Raw genomic sequence first — 22,536 nt, 5'->3', positions numbered from 1 at the left:
TAGAAAAGAGGGAGAGGGAGAGGGATATAGAAGATGAGAGAGACTCAGTGGGAGAGAGGTAGAAAGAGGGGAGAGGGATAGAGAGCGAGAGAGACTCAGTGGAGAGAAGGTAGAAGAGGCCGGGAGAGGATAAATAGAGGAGAGAGACTCAGTGGAGAGAGGTAGAAAGAGGGGGAGAGGGATATAGGGAGAGAGACTCAGTGCGAGAGAGGTAGAAAGAGGGGGCGAGAGGGATATAAGAGGAGAGAGACTCATGGAGAGAGGTAGAAAGAGGGGGAAGGGATATAGAGGAGAGAGACTCCAGTGTGAGAGAGAGGTAGAAGAGAGGGGAGAGGGATATAAGAGGAGAGAGATCAGAGGAGAGGTAGGAGAAAGAGGGGGAGAGGGTATAGAGGTAGAGAGATCAGTGGAGAGAGGTAGAAAGAGGGGAGGAGGGATAAAGAGGAGAGACTCAGTGAGAAGAGTAGAAAAAGGGGAGAGGGATAAGAGGGGAGAAGGATAAAAGATGAGAAGACTCAGTGGAGAGAGGTAGAAAAAGGGGGAGAGCGGATAGAGGGGGAGAGGGATAAAGAGGAGAAGAGACTCAGTGGAGAGAGGTAGAAAAAAGGGGAGAGGGATAGAGGGGGAGAGGGATTCAAGAGGAGAGAGACTCAGTGGAGAGAGGTAGAAAAAGGGTGGAGAGGGATAAAGAGCGAGAGAGATCTCAGTGGAGAGAGGTAGAAAAATGACTTAAATGATTAATGTTAAATGTAAATGTAAAAAGGGGAGAGGGAATAGAGGGCGGAGAGGGATAAAGAGGAGAGAGACTCAGTGGAGAGAGGGTAGAAAGGGAGAGGATAAAAGGGGAGAGGGATAAAGAGGAGGAGACTCAGTGGGCAGAGGTAGAAAAGGGGGAAGGGATAAGGGGAGAGGGATAAGAGGAAGAGACTCAGTGGAGAGAGTAGAAAAGGGGAGAGGGATAGAGGGGAGAGGGATAAAGAGGAGAGACTCAGTGGAGAGAGGTAGAAAAGGGGAGAGGGATAAAGATGAGAGAGACTCAGTGGAGAGAGGTATGAAAAAGGGGAGAGGGATAAAGAGGAGAGACTCATGGAGAGAGGTAGAGAAAAGGGGAGAGGGATAAAGAGGAGAGACTCAGGGAGGAGGAGAGGAAGAGAAGGAGGGAAGAGAAAGTAGCCAGAGAGACTTAAAAAAGAAAGCAAATGCAAGAAAGAGGAAGAATAGAGGGTTGACGTGTGTTGTTTCTGACTCAGAGAGCAAGGACAGTGAGATCTCTTTTCTTCAGGGCGCTTCAGACACTAATGAGCAGTGCTCCCTCTGCTCAACACACACACACACACACACACACACACCACACACACACACACACACACACACACACACACACACACACACACCACACACACACCACACACACACACACACACACACACACACACACACACACACACACACACACACACACACACACACACACACACCACACACACACCAACACACACGCTCGCCACAGAGAAAGAGAGCACTAACAAGCTGTGCTGGGTGGGAGAGACATGGAGTGATGATGTCACTCACTACATCAGTGTATGGAGTTCATCATCATGACAGTGTGTTAAATGCATTAAAGTTACAAAATCCTTGTTATAGGATGATGTTATATGATTTCTGTTGAAGTAGCGTATGTTTAAACATGTGTGCGTTTAGATTGTTTTTAGGGGGAATTGTACACGGTGTGCTAGCTTGTATCTCCATCAACATTACAACATGAGGCTGGGGTTGTCGTCACTACAGTAACATTACAACATGAGGCTGGGGTTGTCGTCACTACAGTAACATTTCAACATGAGGTTGGGGTTCTAATGCAGGCCACTGGAACATCCATAAGGACCTATGACATTAGTAATAGACATGGCTAAAACACTTCATTTACAGTCAGCCAAGCAGGACATCTTTGTAGTTACATTTCTAAAATGGGCATTTTAGCCTGCACGCACACTCTTGTGTCCAGTCTAGCTACCGGTCCCTGACCTGCTGTTTTCAACTCTCTAGAGACAGCAGGAGCAGTAGAGATACTCTGAATGACCGGCTATGAAAAGCCAACTGACATTAATCTCCTGAGGTGCTGGCCTGTTGCACCCTCAATAACCACTGTGATTATTATTATTTGACCCTGCTGGTCATCTATGAACATTTGAACATCTTGGCCATGTTCTGTTATAATCTCCACCCGGCACAGCCAGAAGAGGACAGGCCACTCCTCATAGCCTGGTTCCTCTCTAGGTTTCTTCCTAGGTTCTGGCCTTTCTAGGGAGTTTTTCCTAGCCACCGTGCTTCTACACCTGCATTGCTTGCTGTTTGGGGTTTTAGGCTGAGTGTCTGTACAGCACTTTGTGACATCAGCTGATGTAAGAAGGGCTTCATAAATACATTTGATTGATTGATTGCGTGGAAACCTACCTGGATGGAGCCAAACTCCACATTGTCATAGTGGAAGTGGGCACAGTCAACGAGCTTAGGGAAGTGGCCTTTCACAACAGACAGCCTGAGATAGAAACAAACAGCAGTCAGATTAGATTAAATAGCAGCATTATACAGTCACAGAGTGTGTGAGTCACAATACAGAGAATCTATTTGTCTCTTACAGCAGCAGACCAACACTGTTCTAACGTTAGTGCAGTAGTAGAAGCCCTGTATACAGTGTCTATGTTTGGGTGAATTAGTAGGCCTACACTTAGGTTAGGAGTGAAGCTCCAGGACAAACAAAGCTGTAGCTATGGGAGCTTGACAGTGACCGTGGTTCTCGTATGAACAGAAACCACCCTGAGCAGACTGCTTTGCATGTCCCTACTCTCAAACGCACACACTGACTGTGGCAGTTCCATTGCATGGTGATTTTTGCAGCTCGATGTTTATCATTAATCTTGCCCTGCAGGCAGAAGTGAGTGATTTCTGCTAGATGGGCCAGCTGCAAAGTCAAATTTGGCTATATTGTAAAAATGTATGAAAACAAAAATGTGCTTTTGGTCTTAAATTTAAGGTTAGGCATTAGGTTTAGCGGTGTGTTTAAGGTTAGGTTTCATGCCAACCTGCGGTGACCAGGGCCAGACTTTATCAGTGACACCACTCACTCCTCTAAGCTTCACACCACATCAACCTCCCACTGTCAACTACCACATAACCTCACCACAGCCAGGGGGAAATGAAACTGGGGACCTTCCTGTTTCACAGCACTACGTGGTCTGTAAGGGAAGTTCTGAGGTTCCCTGTATGTGTTTGTGTATAAACTTCTCTCTGACCCGTGTCTCCACATAAGTGGTTTAAGACCTGACAGGGATGTCCATACAAGGGCATTCATCAAAGAGCACAGCTAAAAAGTATAGTGAACCTGAAATACTACAGTATATATAATATACACCCTTCCTCTCAGTCTATGCTTGGCATCCCTTGTCTGGCACCAAAGTTCCATCGGTGCCTAATGGTTCACATTTCACACCACTTCTGCGTCCTGTAACTACACTGCAGCCACATTTCCCTTGTGCAGGTCAGCAGTGTACTTGTTCCACCCTCTGTGAAATGATCTTTAACTGTTCCAATCCACCCTCAGTGAAATGATTAAGACCCAGAGGGCAGTGTGCCAGTCTTAGTGGCAGTATCACCTCTTACTCATCTTCCCCTTCAAGTTGGCAGTGGTGCCCACGGAGCGGGTAGTGGGCTCCCCGGAAGTGTCCAGATTATCGGTGCTCCAAGCCTTAGGGAGGGAGATGAGCAAAGAGGAAAAAGACACATAGTTAGTAAAACACGACAGTCAACGTTACATGGTGTCTGTCTGTCTCCAGGGGTGGTGGTCAAGACTGTACCTCAAAGGGAGATAGGGAGGACACGAATCTCAAGAAGACATCAGATATATCTAGATTGACTGTAGTAACAAAGTATGGTTTATAGGCTACACCATCTACAAAATCTTTATACAGCATGGCTCTTCCTTCTTGACGGTGATTTGACGCTGTCAAAGCAACTTCCTCAGCCCCATGATGTCACTCCTGACTACAGTACATAACATGCAGAAGATACTTACACAAACACAGCACAACTAACACCACTGCAGAGGACAGAGCAAACTGTAGTAGTGGTAGCTGTGTCTGATTCTACTTCCCATGCTGTAGCCTATATAAGCTGTTAGTTAGTAAATCCCTGTCCCCCTGCGGGTATCCAGTCCTTCCTGTCAGGATCTGCATGACGATGCAGCAGCCGTCACACAGCGGAGCTGAATGCGCACTGACTCATACTGACTCAACAGCAGGTGGAAACACAGCTCTAACCATCACACGGCTCACACCTTCACAGGCCCTACGGCAAGCCAGACACACACCCCTCCTCTCCCTCTGGCTTTAGGTCTACCTTCACTCATCTCTAAAACCAGCATACAGCCATGTAATCGTCATCACAAATGAACGAATGACAAATATTTGTCCCTCTTTCCATTCATACCTCTCTCTTGCTCTCCCTCTCTCAATGTCAATATCCACCTCCTTTCCATATTATCCAGCTGATGAATGCAAACCAACACACCCACTCCTACACAAACAGGTAGCAGCACAGATGAGCTGTCAACCACCAGAGGGAACGAACATCAATCGCTCACTGTGTGTGTGTGTGTTTGTAAACAAGCCATTTTTCACACACGACCAGTGTATATTACACCCATAAGGCTTTGGTAGAGGTTAACTGAAGTCATTTGTCTGTTGTCAGGGAAATATGTCCCAAATAGACAGCAGGTAGCCTAGTGGTTAGAGTGTTGTAACCAAAAGGTTGCTGGATCGAATCCCCGAGCTGACAAGGTAAAAATCTGTCATTCTGCCCCTGGACAAGGCAGTTAACCCACTGTTCCTTGGTAGGTAGGCCGTCATTGTAAATAAGAATTTGTTCTTAAAACTGACTTGCCTAGTTAAATAAAAAATAAATAAATAAAATGGGCAGGGTTGTCACCCCCATGAGATGAATTGGTGACAACCATCTCCATTCACAACATAGACAGTGAGAAATGGTTTTGCCCAGATGGGGGGAGGATGAGATGGGAATTAGGCTAAAAGTATGTGGATAAGTGACTCCCGATTCTCCTTCAAATACTCAAAATGGGATCAAATATCAAAACCCCATGTTCAGAAGCTAAAGGCCTCTACCTGAACAAGTGTAAGAGAATCTACCGCTTCCTCAGAGAGTTGGCCTATCTTACAATGTCTCACTCTCACATGCTGGATACAGTTTGGAAGGGTGCAAGCCAGGTTCAAGATCAGATTCTCCACTACTCGGCCTGTCATGGGCTCCTGCAACACCTTTAAAGGATACAGCAGCGAAAACTCCTGGGCTTTTAAAGCCTTCCCAGTTGTGAATCACTGTGATTGGGGACAGCGTGTCTGTTCACAGGTTATTCCTCAGCAGAAGCAGAGGATGCAGAGCTGGATAGAGTACNCCTTCCCAGTTGTGAATCACTGTGATTGGGGACAGCGTGTCTGTTCACAGGTTATTCCTCAGCAGAAGCAGAGGATGCAGAGCTGGATAGAGTACTGCAGCTCCAGGGAAAAACATTACTCCTCAGAGTATTGGCCTAGGATCAGTACTACTCCTCCCGGGACTGACCTTACCCACACAAACCCAAACTGGTCCTGGTCAATCGCTTAGGGACAACTGACACCCTCACCGTTCCTGGGTGAGTGAGTGGGAGAGTGAGCACCTGGCATAGGCTGCTGAGGTAAATTGACTGTTAACAGTACGCCTGGACAGCCCTGCCTCCACCTGGTGTGTGTGTGTGTGTGTGTGTGTGTGTACGCACTCAGCGGGGCCCTTAGAGGCTGAAGACACTGGGGCTAAACTGGGCAAAGCTTCATCAGAATACATCAGCGCTGCATCACTTCAGCATTGAGTGTATCACACACCAAGATGTGTCTGTTCAGCCCTCAGTACAGCCCGGCCCCTTAGAGGGACTGAGTCGAGGCTGACAACGTGGCAACAGCAGAGAAACTCAACGAGCTGYGAGTCCATCATTACAAAGCAGGGGATAKGGTATTTATAGACAAGAACCCTGGCCTGTATCCAGTCTGCACTGACTGTCTGCAACATGCATTCATTCCATCTCCAACATTCTAAAACCTTAGTTCACCACCCGACTGGTACATTAAATGGATGCTAAAGGTCATTAGCGGACCACGTCATGTCGTTGCTCTTCCAGTAACTCCACACCCCTCTTCACTCTACACCAGGCTCGAGTTTCACGGGCAGCCGGTATGGAACAACAGGCACCTGGAACTGGATCTGCCATGGAAGCCACCGCTTCCAAACAACAGTTAGCTAGACGGTCAGAGACACAGGCAGGCGGTCAGAGCAGGGCAGTATCCACACACAACCTTCCGGGACAATACCAGCCGTTAATCCTAAGAGACTAGGCTCTAGGAGGTATTGTTGTACAGCAACAACACAGAGAGGTCTTCTTTAGACCAAAACCAAAGACATGACAATCCTAATGGCATTCAGGCAGGGTAATAACCCCTGCAGTCATTCACTCTCACACCCCCTCATTGATTCCACAGTAGCCCTCTTTCTCTCCACCTCCTGTTCTCTACCTTCTGCATCCTCCTCTTCTTGAACATATTGAGGACCCCTTTCAAGGGGGGCGGGGGTTCTTTTTAGATGTTGGTGTAGTCCATCTCCAGTGCTACGTATCTCCTCTGTCCATCCATCTGTCTGTCACCATCGGTCTCCCATGGTTACCTCTGCCCAGCCATCACTGTCCCTTCTCAGTGCATTCTGCTCAGAGGGACAGGTAAGTGGACCTAACATACCTGGCGGTTACGTCTGTGTGCGTGTGCACAGACACATACTTGACTGTTGAATATTTCATGGTGTGAACACACACAGCGATCTGAACCCTGGGCCATTGCCAGAGCTCAGGCTTCTCAGCTGTTCTATGAGAGGGGCAGGAGACGGACTGAAGGGCGGTCGGTCGCTTTATATAAAAGCTTGGTTTCCTTCCTAATCTATCCAGCGACAACTGGCAGTTATACAGGGCAACACAACCTCCACATCATAGCAAAACCACATAAGGGGGATATAAAAAGGTGTCACGTTTAATGCTTCGACAAGGCCAAGAGGAGGGAGTCTTGGTGGTACAGAGAAGAACTGACCTAGAAAGCGTGTTCTGTTGAGTCTAGAGGATCCAGCATGCTATATAAACCCCCTCTCAGTTTAGACATCTTTAAATGATAAGCCCTGGTTCTCTCAGTAAGGCCGCTGTCATCAGATCTCACCTCATAGTTTGAATGTTTGTGCCCTGATCCAACAGCAACAGTCCATGTAATGCATGCCTGGTATTCCAGCCTCTCTTTAGGGACCGGGAAAACAGGAACTCTGATCTCTTGTTTGGGAAGAGCGGCTGCAGTGGTTCAGCAGCAACTCTACCCAGTGTCTACCCAGCCTCTACCCAGTGTCTACCCAGTGTCTACCCAGCCTCTACCCAGCCTCTACCCAGTGTCTACCCAGCCTCTACCCAGTGTCTACCCAGTGTCTACCCAGCCTCTACCCAGTGTCTACCCAGTGCCAAGCAGTGTCTACCCAGTGTCTACCCGTGCCAAGCAGTCTACCCAGTGTCTACCCAGTCTCTACCCAGTGCCAAGCAGTGTCTACCCAGTGCAAAGCAGTGTCTACCCAGTGTCTACCCAGTGCCAAGCAGTGTCTACCCAGTGCCAAGCAGTCTACCCAGTGTCTACCCAGTGCCAAGCAGTGTCTACCCAGTGTCTACCCAGTGCAAAGCAGTGTCTACCCAGTGTCTACCCAGTGCCAAGCAGTCTACCCAGTGTCTACCCAGTGCCAAGCAGTGTCTACCCAGTGCCAAGCAGTCTACCCAGTGTCTACCCAGTGCCTACCCAGTGTCTACCCAGTGCCAAGCAGTGTTGGGGAGTAGTGAACTACATGTAGTTCAACAAGTAACCGAAACTACCACCAACTTCAAAATGTAGTTAACTAAATTCCAATCTTGGTAGTGTTTTAGTACATAGTTAATTACTTTTTTTTTGCCATGTAGCGGTGTAGCTAACTACTGGAACTATACACTACTCTTCTTGCAAATAGAAAAGAAGGTATGGCTGAAGTAGACAATTTCCTTACTATTTTGGCATCAGCCCTTCCCCTAATTCTAATTTGAAAGACAGTTTTTGTGTTTAATATGCACATTCTGTAATCTTACTTCAGAGAGATCTGTTTTAACAAATTGTAGTCAATGACATTTCAGATTTTGATATGATAATTTCTCAAAGTCGTTTGGATCTAGTGAACAACTTTTTCAAATGAACTCTAGTGTAGTTTTTCTTCCTCCAGTGTGAAGGAATTGGTAGCTTGGTAATCAATATTCTCAGACGATCTTCCCCAACACTGGTACAAAGTCATCCATTGCTGGGTAGTTTCTGGTCCATAACTATGTGCCATAATGAAAATTTCCCACTGTTCTGTGGCAAACAGTGCCACACAGAGACATGACCACCACGGAGACATTCAGGGGAATAAGACAAAACAATCATGCATACTATACAGGCCACAGAGATAACATAGATAGAATGTCTTCCCAGAATAGCAGATCACTCAAACCACACTGGGTAAAGCCACACACACAGACATTATCGTGCTGACGACATACAGAGGTAGACAATACTTGTAATAATTGTTGACCGCATGCACAAGTATGTATATTTACACACACGTGCAGACAGACCACCACACCACACAGGCACAATAAGTACCCACAAACATAAAGAGGTGCATACAGAAAGTTTGGGTAGACGGAGACTTACCAGACATGACTGTCCGGCTCATAGCGCGTATAAACATGGTGCATTTCCCAACCCACTGGGGTCACGACACTTCACACAGAAAAAGAAAACGAAGGAAGCACATTTAATTTCCGTCCCTTCATACAAGAGTCTTAATGTGTGTAGACAAGAGACAATACACTCTAGACTGCTTCCTGAGGGATTTGAGTAAGTTGAGTTCAAAGTTGATTCTGGAGAGAAAGTTAGACTTTTGTTTAGCCTAATTGTTTGAGGGTAAAAAATAAAATAAAAACATAAATAAATAAAAACAATTCTATTGAGCTTTGCTGTAACACCAAGTGGCCTGTGTTGAGAGCTGGAGCGAGAGGACTTGGCTGACTGTCCACGCTCCATCATAAAGAGCCAAACCCTAACCAACCAGCCCTGATCTAACGTAACAAGGCCATGCATCAACACCACTGCTCTGAAAGCCTTCTCCACTCTGACACAGTTAAAAGATCACTTGATTCCCATACAGAACCATCCCTATAATAGTGCCATCTAACCCATAACCCACAGTGAGAATCGTATCTCAAATGCCTATACTGGTTTTGAATACTCCTCTTTGTTGACAACAACCCTTGGTATTTTGATAAGTCAGTCACATACCATTTCTAACAGTCTAACCTGTGAGGTTGTCAGCACGGACAGCATCATTGTGCTTGGGCTTCCCAGTATTACAGCAGAGTGAAGCGTTGGCACACTGTCTGTCTGTCTCAGGGGAGTTGCTCATCTAGTTGTTGGAGGTGGGAGAGGAGCAAACAGACATGGGTCACACACAGGGGTCAACACCTGAGAAATGGGTTAAATGTGACAGTTTTGTTCCTTCTAGAGTATGCCTAAGTCATGTGTGTATATAAGATTTGGCGTGGCTATGCTGTGTGTTTGCATGTGCGGGGGGGGGGGGGGCTTGAGGTTCAAGGCACATTAGAAAAGTATCAAAGAGTATCAGTGAAGCTTTCTCTGGAGGGGAGTATTCTGCTGCTATGTAACATGCCCTAAAATTTTTTACAAAAACAATGCCATGATTTGAATGTGTGTGTAGGAGGGAATTCTTCGCAAGTGAATCTGCCCAATGATCATTCTATTACAGCCTCTGCCATTCAACTCCTACAACGGTCCCAAGTCACATGGTTAGGCTTAGTAAATGTAGGGAGTTCGGCTAGGCCTACTCTACCTAATGAATCACACGAGTGAGGCTGTTCCATGAACCTTACTAAGTCACAGGCATCGAGTGTGTTTAAAATGTTGACTAGAGTCAGTGGCAGCCTGTTGGTCTGTGCAGAGCAGACGTTGTGTTTTATGATGTGGGAGTAAGGCTCCATGCTTTGTAGTCAGCCAGAGCCTTACCAACAGTTGCCGAATCTTCCGTCATGTGGGCAGCATCACTATAGTAACGCAGCGTGTTTTTGCATGTCAAGCCGTGAGAGGGAGATTGTGTGCTTTCTCGAGCTTATAAAAGGACTGCATGGATAAGATTTAGGTGGACAGGATGTCAGAGTAGGATAAGAGAGTGTGTGTGGATGTGCCATCGCTAGAGTGTGTCACAGGAAAGAAAAATAATGGTGTGGAGAGCCTGATTACTACTTCTGTCCTTGTGCGATTGAGAGGGTTTAAGTAGGATCAAATGTGCTTGACTATGTGGGGTGAACTGGACAGTGTGTGTGCAGGGGTGTGTGAGCAACATGAGTGTGTGTTTCTTCTCATTCCTCTGACTCTGAACTTGACACATAAGTTGGTGTAGCGACAGTGGCCAGCAACTCTCTCATGCCTGTAGTGTATAGAGTGAAGTGGGTCTCACACACACATACACCTTAGCACAGGCAGTTTATAAACCACCAAACTATAGCAATGACGTCACTCACTAATACTTAATGCGACTGCAAAAACAGAGCTCAAACCGACTCTACTGCCACTCTAGAGGTCAACTCAGCACTACGACAGAATCCTCCTCACACAAAACTAATCATACCCTGGCTGTGACCCTATTAATTATAAACGATGAGAAACGCGCTCATTGTATCTGGTCTCTCGCGATCGCCTTCAGCCACTAGAGATGCACGTGCGTCTCAGGCCCAAAAGAAGACAACATACAGGGCACTAATGGAACGTGCGATTCAGTCAACGCAAGAAGAGACAGAAAGCGCCATTCTCGCTTGTATTGTCGCCTTTATCCCGTCCACCGATGTCCAGTTAAACCCCCCTAGAGCCACCACTCCAAAGACGACGCTGTCCGTAATCACAACAGGTATCCAGAGACTTCGGTCATGTCCTCTCAGGTCACAGCTACAACGCGTTCGAGCAGCTGGGATTGGGTTGGGCTGGGTCCCAGGCTTAGCGGCGTATTAGGGCTATGGTATCTAGGGGTGGGTGGGTCTTGGCAAGGTTGGAGTCTTGGAGCCTAAGGGAACGAGGGAGTATCGCTCGACGCTTGGGTTTGCTTTGTGGGTATGGGTGGAGCGTTGGTCTCAGGTTGGTTGGTGGGGGTGGGTCTGGCTTAGTCTAGTGGTTGGCTTGGGTTGACAATGAGCATGATGATCTAGAGCAAGAATGCGAAAACACCCTAGACATGGGCTTCGCACTTAATGGTTCTCTAAAGTCACGAAAACATAACATAAGACGGCGACCTGAGCACATTTTACTTCTCTTCTGACTTCTTGAACGCGTCAACGAGCGCTTGGCCAACAAAGACGGACACTCACCTAATTCAGCCCAACGAAGGGCATGAATGTATCTGGTTTTAGCCGCTTAAACCGCACGAGCGCTTAGCTCAACAGTGTTTGCGTAGATTTCGGCGCGCGCGTCTGTAGAACTCCCGCCTGCTACTACGTCATCCCTTCACCACTGTCCACCACACGACCCACTACTACCGCTCTCACCTCCTCGCCAATTTCACTCGACTCTATCTCTGTAATGAAAGAGCGAAAATGAGTCTAGCCCTCACCCAGACGCGCTATTTAACACCGCCTCCTTGCCTCTATTCATCCGGACCATGGGACGAAGACAATCTAGCTCTAAAGAAAGAGTGTCACCTGTACACAGATAGCACTACTACTACCACTACCTCTCAGAACTAGAACCCCTCGCGTCCCCTCCTTGCTCGTAGAGATCCATCCCAGTGTATAACCTAGTAGAGCACAGATGTCAGGCCCCCATCTTTCCTGAGGGACCTCGAACTGAGAAGTGCGAGTCATCATATCGCAGTGGATGAGAGCAAGCACACCCGCCCTGACGGGTCATGAAGGTCAGAATTTACGCGAGAGGCGGATGGGTAGACGCGGAGAGGAACATAGCACAGTCCATCAATCATTTGCTCTTACTTCTTAGAACCGTATAATTATCATAATCAAATCAAATGTATTTGTCACATACACATGGTTAGCAGATGTTAATGCGAGTGTAGCGAAATGCAATTGTGCTGTTCTAGTTCAACAATGCATGTAATACAATCCCACAGTAGTATCAACTATGAGACAAGCAACAACAATGTCCACAACTACTAACATGACATCATCTACCCTAACAACGCAGAAACGCCCGTAAGTACACACAAGTGTAAAAAGTGGAGCAAAATACCTAAGAGGCAAAGTAATGACATAAAGAACATACAGAAGTGGGAGCGGCCAGACAAATCATCAATAAGTCACTTTAGATCAGGCACCACAACACGCAAAAAAACGGCGGCCACACGAGTCTCTCCGCTCATTCAAAAAGACTGATTTCATCATAGTGTATAACACCCTTATCAACAACTAGATAAACCAGACCAACCTGACGTATCTACGACATACGTATGAAAAAAAAAAATCCAGAAATACATCTGCGCTTAAGGGAGCATGTTTTCAATAGAATCTTCTATTCGCTAAATTAACGGGGGTATTCATACATAATCTACAGTATGCGCAGTTGGTCAATAACGCCATACACCCCACACAAGTCTTAATCTACACATAGTACGCATGAATACGTCGCGTTTCTATATAGCACCTACGTTCATTGCTTGGCCAATGCGATAAAGGTCAACCTAACGTTATGCATGTAAGTCTATCACCGAAACGAGTTTGTCACAAGCGAGCGCGCTGACATTGCATCTGGTCTATTCCTAGAACAGATTGGCCAACACTCCGTCCACTGCAGACATCTCCTCTGCTAGACGCAGGTTGACATGTTTTTGGCGTGTTCTGAGTTCCGAGACTGCAGCGGCAAAGCCCTCACGGGCCTTCGGACACTCGGGTGGATTTGCGTTATGCTCCTATGACGACGTGATACGAGAGAGCCCAGAGAGAGGGCCTCAAGTCGTTGAACTGACAGAGATTTCTTGAGAGGCACGGGCTAGTACTGCAAGGATAGTTTAAACATGCTGGCCTAGTAATTGAAACAGCATTCTCAACATTAGAAGGTAATCGTCATCCTCTTCGTCCAGATGGGTTTAACGCAATTTAGCTGCACGCATAGTGGGTTAGACGAGTCTCGCGTCCGTCCTCGTTGGAGCACATCGGTGCAGCCGGTAAGTACGCTACGGAAGGACTTATGGAGTGGGGTCACACGGAACAACTACGGGTGTACCGTACGGATTAGGTACGCTGGTAAGATGATATGGGTACGCATGAACTAACGTAGTAACCTGCCATTCAAGACAGAGCACTCTCACGATGACTAGCGCAAGTGTAAGGATAGCAGTAAGACGGGCGGCGTGTAGTTGTTAGACTGCAACCTCGTACGATACCCTACCTAGAGCAAACTTCGCATACATGACGTCCACTTCTGGGAAAAGTAGCAACCAATGGAGTGGGCCATCGGGTCGAAGCATGTGAACGGCACCACACCTGCAGACACGGGAATATCAGAATTTGCATTTTGATATAACTCCGTCAAAACACCAGCCAGCTGGTTCTGCTGATGCTGCTGAAGGAACAGGCGGCTGGCAAGAGGCGCGTCTGGGCCTAAGCCACGCGCCTCTGTAACGCTGCAATCGAGGTTTAACTACCTCGAACCAGCGAGTTACTACAGAATGTTTCCTACTCACCACTCGGGCCTGCAGCTGGAAGGAGAGCCGCAGGTTTTGGTAGCGGGCCGTGTCAGTGGKACTGTATTGTCCTCAAAGCGAGCAAAGAATTTATCTAGTCTGTCTGGGAGCAAGACATCCTGGTCCGCGACGGGGCTGGTTTTCTTTTTGTAATCCGTGATTGACTGTAGACCCTGCCACATACCTCTTGTGTCTGAGCCGTTGAATTGCAACTCTACTTTGTCTGTATACTGACGCTTAGCTTGTTTGATTGCCTTGCGGAGGGAATAGCTACACTGTTTGTATTCGGTCATGTTTCCAGTCACCTTGCCCTGGTTAAAAGCAGTGGTTCGCGCTTTCAGTTTCGCGCGAATGCTGCCATCAATCCACGGTTTCTGGTTTGGGAATGTTTTAATAGTTGTTGTGGGTACGACGTCGCCGATGCATTTCTAATGAACTCGCTCACCGAATCAGCGTATTCGTCAATGTTGTTGTTGGACGCAATGCGGAACATATCCCAATCCACGTGATCGAAGCAGTCTTGAAGCGTGGAATCAGATTGGTCGGAKCAGCGTTGAACAGACCTGAGCGCGGGAGCTTCTTGTTTTAGTTTCTGTCTGTAGGCTGGACGCAACAAAATGGAGTCGTGGTCAGCTTTTCCGAAAGGAGGGCGGGGGAGGGCCTTATATGCGTCGCGGAAGTTAGAATAACAATGATCCAGGGTTTTACCAGCCCTGGTTGCGCAATCGATATGCTGATAGAATTTTGGGAGTCTTGTTTTCAGATTAGCCTTGTTAAAATCCCCAGCTACGATGAATGCAGCCTCAGGGTGTGTGGTGTTCCAGTTTACATAGAGTCAGATAAAGTTCGTTCAGGGCCATCGATGTGTCTGCTTGGGGGGGGTAATATATACGGCTGTGATTATAATCGAAGAGAATTCCCTTGGTAGATAATGCGGTCGACATTTGATTGTGAGGGATTCTAAATCAGGTGAACAGAATGACTTGAGTTCCTGTATGTTGTTATGATCACACCACGTCTCGTTAATCATGAGGCATACCCCCCCGCCCCTCTTCTTACCAGAAAGATGCTTGTTTCTGTTGGCGCCATGCGTGAAGAAACCAGCTGGCTGCACCGACTCCGWTAGCGTCTCTCGAGTGAGCCATGTTTCCGTGAAGCAAAGAACGTTACAGTCTCTGATGTCTCTCTGGAAGGCAACCCTTGCTCGGATTTCATCAACCTTGTTGTCAAGAGACTGGACATTGGCGAGTAGTATGCTAGGGAGTGGTGCGCGATGTGCCCGTCTCCGGAGCCTGACCAGAAGACKGCTTCGTTTGCCCCTTTTACGGCGACGTTGTTTAGGTTCGCCGGCTGGGATCAGATCCATTGTCCTGGGTGGAAGGCAAAACACTGGATCCGCTTCGGGAAGTCATATTCCTGGTCATAATGAAGGTGAGTTGACGTTGCTCTTATATTCAGTAGTTCCTCCCAACTGTATGTAATAAAACCTAAGATTACCTGGGGTACCAATGTAAGAAATAACACGTAAAAAAACAAAATACTGCATAGTTTCCTAGGAACGCGAAGCGAGGCGGCCATCTCTGTTGGCGCCGGAAGTTTGCTGGGTTTGCATCATCTGTAAGTGGTCGCGGCTGGGCTACTGTGACGTGAATGGGCCAGTTTGGGGCAAGTACAGTCGTGGCTACAAGTGTTGATCTGTCACGCCAGACACACTCCACAGGTGGGTGGAGGAGGTGACAGAGACAGACAGGGACTGTGTTGTTCAAATCCAGGGGCTACTACAGTGACAGGAGCTTGGGGACTGGACATGGGGGAGAGGCATCAGCCTGGACCCAGACATGAGGCCAGGGGTCAAGTCATTCAGCAGGTTGACAGCCCAATTGCACATGTGACTAACTGTACCTCACTGAGTGTGTTTACAACACAACACTAGACTACACATGATTACTTTTCATGTTTCACGCAACATTAGGCCCCTTGGTTATTGATGTAGTAACACTGTAGAGGTGTACCAGAGGGGTGCTTCCTCTGTCTCCCAGCCTCAATACAACTTTACTGGGAGTGTGTTTCTAATGCATGAGCTCCGTTAGTTCCCCCCCACTGCCCTTTGACCTTTCATAGAACAAAACAGGCCTTCCCATTCAGCCTTGCCACACCATCCCCTCACCTCTTATAGATCCCACCCAAACCCAACGACACCCCAAAAAAGGAACTGCATTAACCCATCCCTCCCTGTACTCCTTCAGGCTAATGCAGCAAACACTGCCCCCCAAATCTTCTCCCATCTCCCAGAGTAAGCATGGGAAGCCATAGCAAAGGCTAGCTAAGATGGAAGGCTGGGGAGGATCTAGGCTGTGTAAGATGGGAGCAAGGTGGGCTCTATCATGGACATTCCCTGTCACCCCCCACCGCCCGTTACCCAAAAAGCGCCTCTGGGAGCCCCGTCCTCTTTCTTCCACGCGACAGGAAAGACACAGAGCCACCGGCAGCATACTAAACACCAAACACCGCCCTCATCCCAGCTGCAGCCACGTGAGATAGAGAGACACAAGAGGGAGAGAAAAGACTAAAAAGAAAAAAAGAGAGGTGGGGGAAGAAAAAAGTAGAGAAAAGAAAAAGAAAGAGAGGGAGAATTCGTCAGAAGCCTGACTGTTGTGAACAAGTGTGTGTGTGTAGCGAGACATGAGGGACAGTGGACGAGGGGGCCGTTTGTGTTGGTACGGAACAATGTGGGCATGGCTTCAGAACAGATGTTTCTATAGGGGCAGACAGCTGGCACCCAGAGCATCTGACTGCAGCGGTGAGAGAGGAAAAACCATAAAGGAATTAGGGAAAAAGAGAATGGCTGAATGAAAACACTAACAGGAAAGAAACGATCCATACGTGGAGCCTAGGTCTGGTGGGGGGAAATAAGGTCACTAGTCACGGTAAAGGGGAGGGGTTCTGAAGACATGCTTCAGCAATGTGGAGGATGTCAAGGCAACATGAAAGATTTTAAACTATAGAGCTAGCATGTATAGTATATGGACAGACAGAGGGCTACACTCCAGGATAGTGACTTGGTGGCTGTACTGCATAGGCAGGTATGCTGTCTGTTTAGTCAGTGTCTCTTCAAGCTGCTGTATATGGGCTTGGACAACCAGGATATGAATCATAATGCAAAACCGGTTAGTAGGCACTGACTGTACTGCAAGTCATGGATAGAAGGGTGAACCCATGAGGCAAACAGATATTGGCATAGCACACATTCCAGCCTCTAGGCCAAAACAGACAGAGAGAGGAGTAGTGAGAGGGGGAAAGGAAGAAAGTCGTAGGTTTGTATACAGGTTAATGTACTGTAAATAAACCATATATAATCGTACACAGTATTAGCACAGAGATCTAATGTTAAGCACCCATTAAAGAGTATTTTTCCATCTCCAGGGTGAGTAGTGTGTGTGTGCGCACGTTGGGCGTGGCTGGTGCTGGCTGGCTTCTCCTCTATGAGGGCGTTAGAGGAGATGATGGGTGACAGGGCGTGAGGCAGTGCCCTCGCCCAGACCAGCCCTTCTCCGGCCTGAGGCGGGACTCTGTGACGCCCCTTGGCCCCAAGCTGTCAGCAGCAGCCGTGTGAGCCCAGTTCCAGCTCTCTAGCTCCAGCCGTTCAGGCTTTAGGCCCTGGGAAAGGGGTCAGGGACAGGGATGGTGTCCCCAATCAGGCCTTTTAGCTCAGCTTACAGCTCACCTCTCTAGACCTACCAGGGATCGATGATCCCTTTACTATTCACATGGCATGAGGTACAGAAGTAAGAACCTGGTAATAACATAGTGTTGGCTCACATGAGACGCAGCACCTCTCTAAAGGGCCTGCTTTGAGAGCAGCTTGAAAGATGCTCAACATGTTAACATGCTCAGCGAAACAGCCCCCTGGCTGTAGCCTAGCGGTAATTCATCATTATCACTGTAGGAAAAAATCATTTTAATTTAATAAATAAAACTAGCAGACAGCTAGTTGAGGTGATGATCTGCGTTGCGTGTCGGTTAGGGTTGAGTCCATAACGTAGCCTACACTAGGCTACATGCAGCACGCACATTTTGGCATTCGGCTTGAATAATATCCCACAGAATAAAGCACACAGGACAAACAATAGGCGTAGTAGTGCTCCGAGGTGGTCAAACTAGATCTTTCTAAACATCTGTCCTCACGGTGAGTCCACATGCAGGGGGAAGTAGAGACGAGCAGAGAGTAGAAGCACTGAGCACACAGGAGGACTGTCTGACCGTTACCCCTGACAACGAGCTGTGCGCTGCCTAAACCAGCCCCCCCCCGCCTCTCTCCACATCCTCATTTCAGCTCAAACATAAACCGCTTGCTTTGTGACTGAACGTTGTTGCTAATGCAGCCAGGCTTGTTTCGTTTCTCATTACACGGTATGTGATAAAATAATGAGCGGTCAGTGAAGAACCAAACCAGTGGCCAATGACAGAGGTGGTGTGGTGTTACAGTGTTACACGCCAGTGTTACAGAGTCCGTAAGCAYCCATTGATTTGTGTGTGTATTGTGTTTGTGCTCAGTTACAGGCAGATCCACACAGGTGTCACACAGGGAAGAGAGAGAGTAAGCAAGAGATGAGGGTAGAGGAAGGGAGTAGGAAGGGCCTCACAGTAAACAGGAAGCGATGGAGAGGATTATTGGTGGGCGTGGCCCTGCTGTGCCAACTCTCTTTGCTTTTTACCTTTCTCTCCATCTTCCTGTCTAGGGTCTCTTTCTATCCCTACCCAATTTGTACATTGAGGACATCTTTATGTAATTTGTACAGCCCAAGTGGCAGAGGGGGTGAAGGGAACAGTGGAATAGAATGTGACGTTATGTAACAACAGCAGTGCTGATTCTGACAAACATCAAAATCAACCATTCCTCTCATGTTTTCTTGCGATAATAACGCTGGTGCACCGAGGACACGGAGGGAGTGTGTCTGTGTACTGAGGCACTTCCCTTACCACTTCAACTCCTCAGGTCATCAATGGTAGCAAGAAGGGACAACAGCTGGGAACAATCTTCAATAGGATTAAATTAGCCAGAGCACATCAGAGCAACACAACTAACATGGGACCGGATGCATAAATAAAAAGGATGTATTATTAGTGAGTTCCTTTCTGTACAGTAAGATCCCCCTATCATTCAGCTGTTGGCAGCCACAGGCCAAGCATTTCATTCTCCTGTTGGCAAGTGAGCATCCTAGGGGAGCATTTACATTAAATCAAGTGTGTTGAAAACAACTAGCATTTGAGTTCAGTTGGGGCTGGGCTAGGCTAATTTGTGCTGCAACGGAAGCCTAATCTTTATAATAGTCTTACTACAAATCCAAATGCGTACAGAAAAACTACACACACACATTGAACTGCAGCCGGCTGCACACTGCGCCAACAACGCAAAGGAAGCAGAATAACTCTTGTTCAGCAAATGTAATGTCCAAACGTAAAAGGCTCTTAACACAACATTACCATCAGTCTGCATTGATTTTCCTCTTACCGAACATTGCAAGTGACCATGAGATGATTAAACGGAAATCAATTAGGTACGTAGCCAGTGAGTCCATCCAACAGCTGTAAATAAACAGTCTGTCCGAAACAAAGACACACACACACAAAGACACACACACACACACACACACACTATTTTTCTGTCTCGGTCTCAGTCTCTGTATGGTATACACACAGACACACACTCGGTCTCAGGCCCTCAGTCTTAGTCTCATTCAATCTCTGTAACACACAGCTCCTGCCAGACAGTGTTATGAAGATGCTGGGTTTGTAATTAAACACCTTGATCGCCCACTGCTGCTCACACTGGAGGCAGAGCTAATCCTCAAACTGACTATTGGGGAGAGCAGGCCAAGATAAGCTACACCAGCTGGACATGGAATCAGAATGACAACATTCAAGGATACTGGAAAGGGTTCAGACTAGGGAGGTCAACGTAACCAATGGGTCTTGAGATTGTGAGATGGAGGCTAAACTATAGCCTTGAGCGAAGTTTTAGACTCAGGACTGACAACACAGTAATGCTTCTCTAGAACATGGAACCAACTATCTATCTGAAGCCAGTGAGTCAATCCAACAGAGCCACAATGAAGACCATAAGATTTAGTTCCATAAAGGAAAAAGCAGTAATGACACACATGCCTTGTTTGGCCAGGCATTAGAGAATACAGAAGCATAAAATAGGCCTGGCTTTTCCTAGTTTTCCAAGGGATATTTAATGTACAGTCTGAGAATAAACATAGGTGACATAATCTGAAGCTAAGCACCAGTTCAGCCTGTTTCAGCTGTAACATACTGGGTCCACTGCGGTTGGGTAGAGTAATGATGGATTGATCATTAATGACAGAAATACCCTGTGCTGTGGCAAAGAGACAGTCTTGGGACCTAACCCAGATTACTAATTGTCAGTCTTGAGAGTAGGAGACTCGTGGATGGAGGAGGATTTGTATCTGATCATAAACCACCACATTCTCTGGTAGAACGACCTGTTCCACTGGTATGCAAAGCTGTATGTAAGAATAATGACACGTTCACGTGCTAGTCGGATATAGGAAGTCAGACATTTCCGAGTTTCCTAGATCTGACTAGCACTTGAACGCGGCATAACTCAAGGGAGTAGACAATATATCAAAATGGAGTTGGCAGGCCAATCACTCCATTCAATAAAATACAATTTCAAGTTGCACAGCACAGTTGGGACTAACCATAAAGTCTAAAGCGCGTTTACCTTAGGAAAACATGAATTCAGTGAAGTGATGTTATAGCGCGAGACGACAGCATAGCGTTGGAACGGTTTGAAGTGTTACTTCAGCACGCTGACGCACAGTTACCTGGAACCGATTGTTTTCCCATTGGACTAATTGTATCTACACGCCGAGAGGGTCATTAACAATATTATATCTGAAAACGTTGCAGCCCGACAATGGGAAACAGATGAGTTGTATTATGTTGCGCATATAACATTCGTTTCTTTAGTACTAACTCATTTAAAATCATATTAGCTACATTAGTATCCCGTGCCTTTGTTATGAGAATAACGTTAGTTGGAAAAGAGCTGAACGCTGTTCATCACCGTGACTTGCGCGCAATTGATGAAATGGAAGCCCCGGCCGGAGTAGACAAAAGATGGTCCGTTTTCAAAACTGTTTTGAGCTGGCAATCTAGCAACTAAGAAGGAAATCATAATAATATTAACTAGCCTTGCTAGATTGTGTTAAACGATTACACGTTGTAGACAGCACGTAAATATTCGAATTAAGGCAAGTGATGAATGCCCAGTAAAACCGAATCACCCTGTCTGGCTGACAGACAACAACGCCATTCATGCTTGCATTTCAAGGGAGGGGCGCGCGATGTAGCTAACTGGAGCTAGCTAGCAAACTAGATGAAATAAATAACGTAACTCACGTTAGTTAGCTAAATTGAGCTAATAAACGGCATAGCCACACGGGATCTGGCTTTATAGCATTAGCTATAAGATTTAGTTAGTTGGTCAGATAAAGAGAATAACCATATCAAATGACTTGAGCGAAGCAGTGATAGGCCAGGGTTCAGCAATGTCCCTGTAACTAATGGCAACAACGGACTGGACAGCATCTTCCGTTTCAGTTTGCCACAGACTAGCCATATGTGACAGACATGGTACGACAAACTAGCTAGCACATGTTTTGCTGCAAAACTAAAAAAAACAACGTTTTTTTCACTTGCCTCATGTCTACTGACATATGCAGCCTGAACTAAAACAAAAATGATGACTTACCACCATTCCGATATCCAGGTTCAGGGGAAAGGGTCGGATGGGCTCCGTCTTCAAATTCCAATCTCACTGGCTTAAATTAATGTTTGATTGATGCATTCGTTAAAGTGGCCCTCCGCTTCTTACATTGATATGTAACGTTAGCAACAGTTTACCTCGCATTTAGAAAATGTCGAAGCATCATTGCTAGTTGTGAATCTAACACGAAAAAGGACCTCCTAACCAGCCCTCCAAGACAGGACTGTGAGGAGTGACTGGAACCACGAGGGGGTGGCGAAATCTAGTTTGTTGCCTTGACAAAAAACTAATTTTCAGCGAGATCCTGATGAAAATGTAGACAACTGTCTCCATATTATAGACGACATAATGTGCTTGTTAGAAATCTGAAGAAGTTCTCGGTTCATGCAAAATCGTCCTTTCTACATTGTTAGTAGGCTGCATTCATTGCCTCAGTTCAGGCAATGATATGTTTCTACACACGTGTGGATAAGCAGTGTCTATCCGCCGATACCAAAACTCAAAGGGATATGTGTATTTTATGGAAACGTAAAGATTGAGTGTAAAGCTCTAGTTAATCGTAAATAAGATAACATTATTTTAACGCCAACAATGATAAACAATTTTTGTATCTTCATTGATCAGCCAAAAATACTCGTTTAGGTAGAGCTCCCCTATTGTGTTTAAATGCTGAGGTCCAGTTGATGCCCCTGATCGGACAAAGGCGTAAGAAGCAGACTGGCTATCCTTTATTTATGCTTTCAAGTTAAATCTATTCAGCTAGCTGTCTTTTTCCTCGCATTATATTTAGATTGGTGAGACTCAATACAATCATTCTTTATCATCCAATTACTTCCCAAGACAGACATCCTAATCTGCTT

General features: G+C 46.7%; 1 protein-coding gene across 1 annotated transcript in view; it reads right to left on the bottom strand.

Moving 5' to 3' along the window:
• Positions 1–22,105, bottom strand: part of LOC111964608 (rho GTPase-activating protein 33-like) — a 56,978-nt gene extending 34,873 nt beyond the window's left edge. The window contains exons 1-3 of the mRNA XM_070443789.1: positions 21,662–22,105; positions 3,654–3,745; positions 2,455–2,539 (exon numbers count right to left, since the gene is read on the bottom strand). Coding sequence (XP_070299890.1) covers positions 2,455–2,539; positions 3,654–3,745; positions 21,662–21,667 — 183 coding nt within the window. The 5' untranslated portion in view covers positions 21,668–22,105. The remainder of the gene's footprint in view (positions 1–2,454; positions 2,540–3,653; positions 3,746–21,661) is intronic.
• Between the last annotated feature and the right edge of the window lie 431 nt (positions 22,106–22,536).

This window comes from Salvelinus sp. IW2-2015, linkage group LG6.1 (genome assembly GCF_002910315.2).
Source record: "Salvelinus sp. IW2-2015 linkage group LG6.1, ASM291031v2, whole genome shotgun sequence".
Lineage (NCBI taxonomy): Eukaryota > Metazoa > Chordata > Actinopteri > Salmoniformes > Salmonidae > Salvelinus > Salvelinus sp. IW2-2015.
This window is presented reverse-complemented; position numbering and strand designations above follow the sequence as displayed.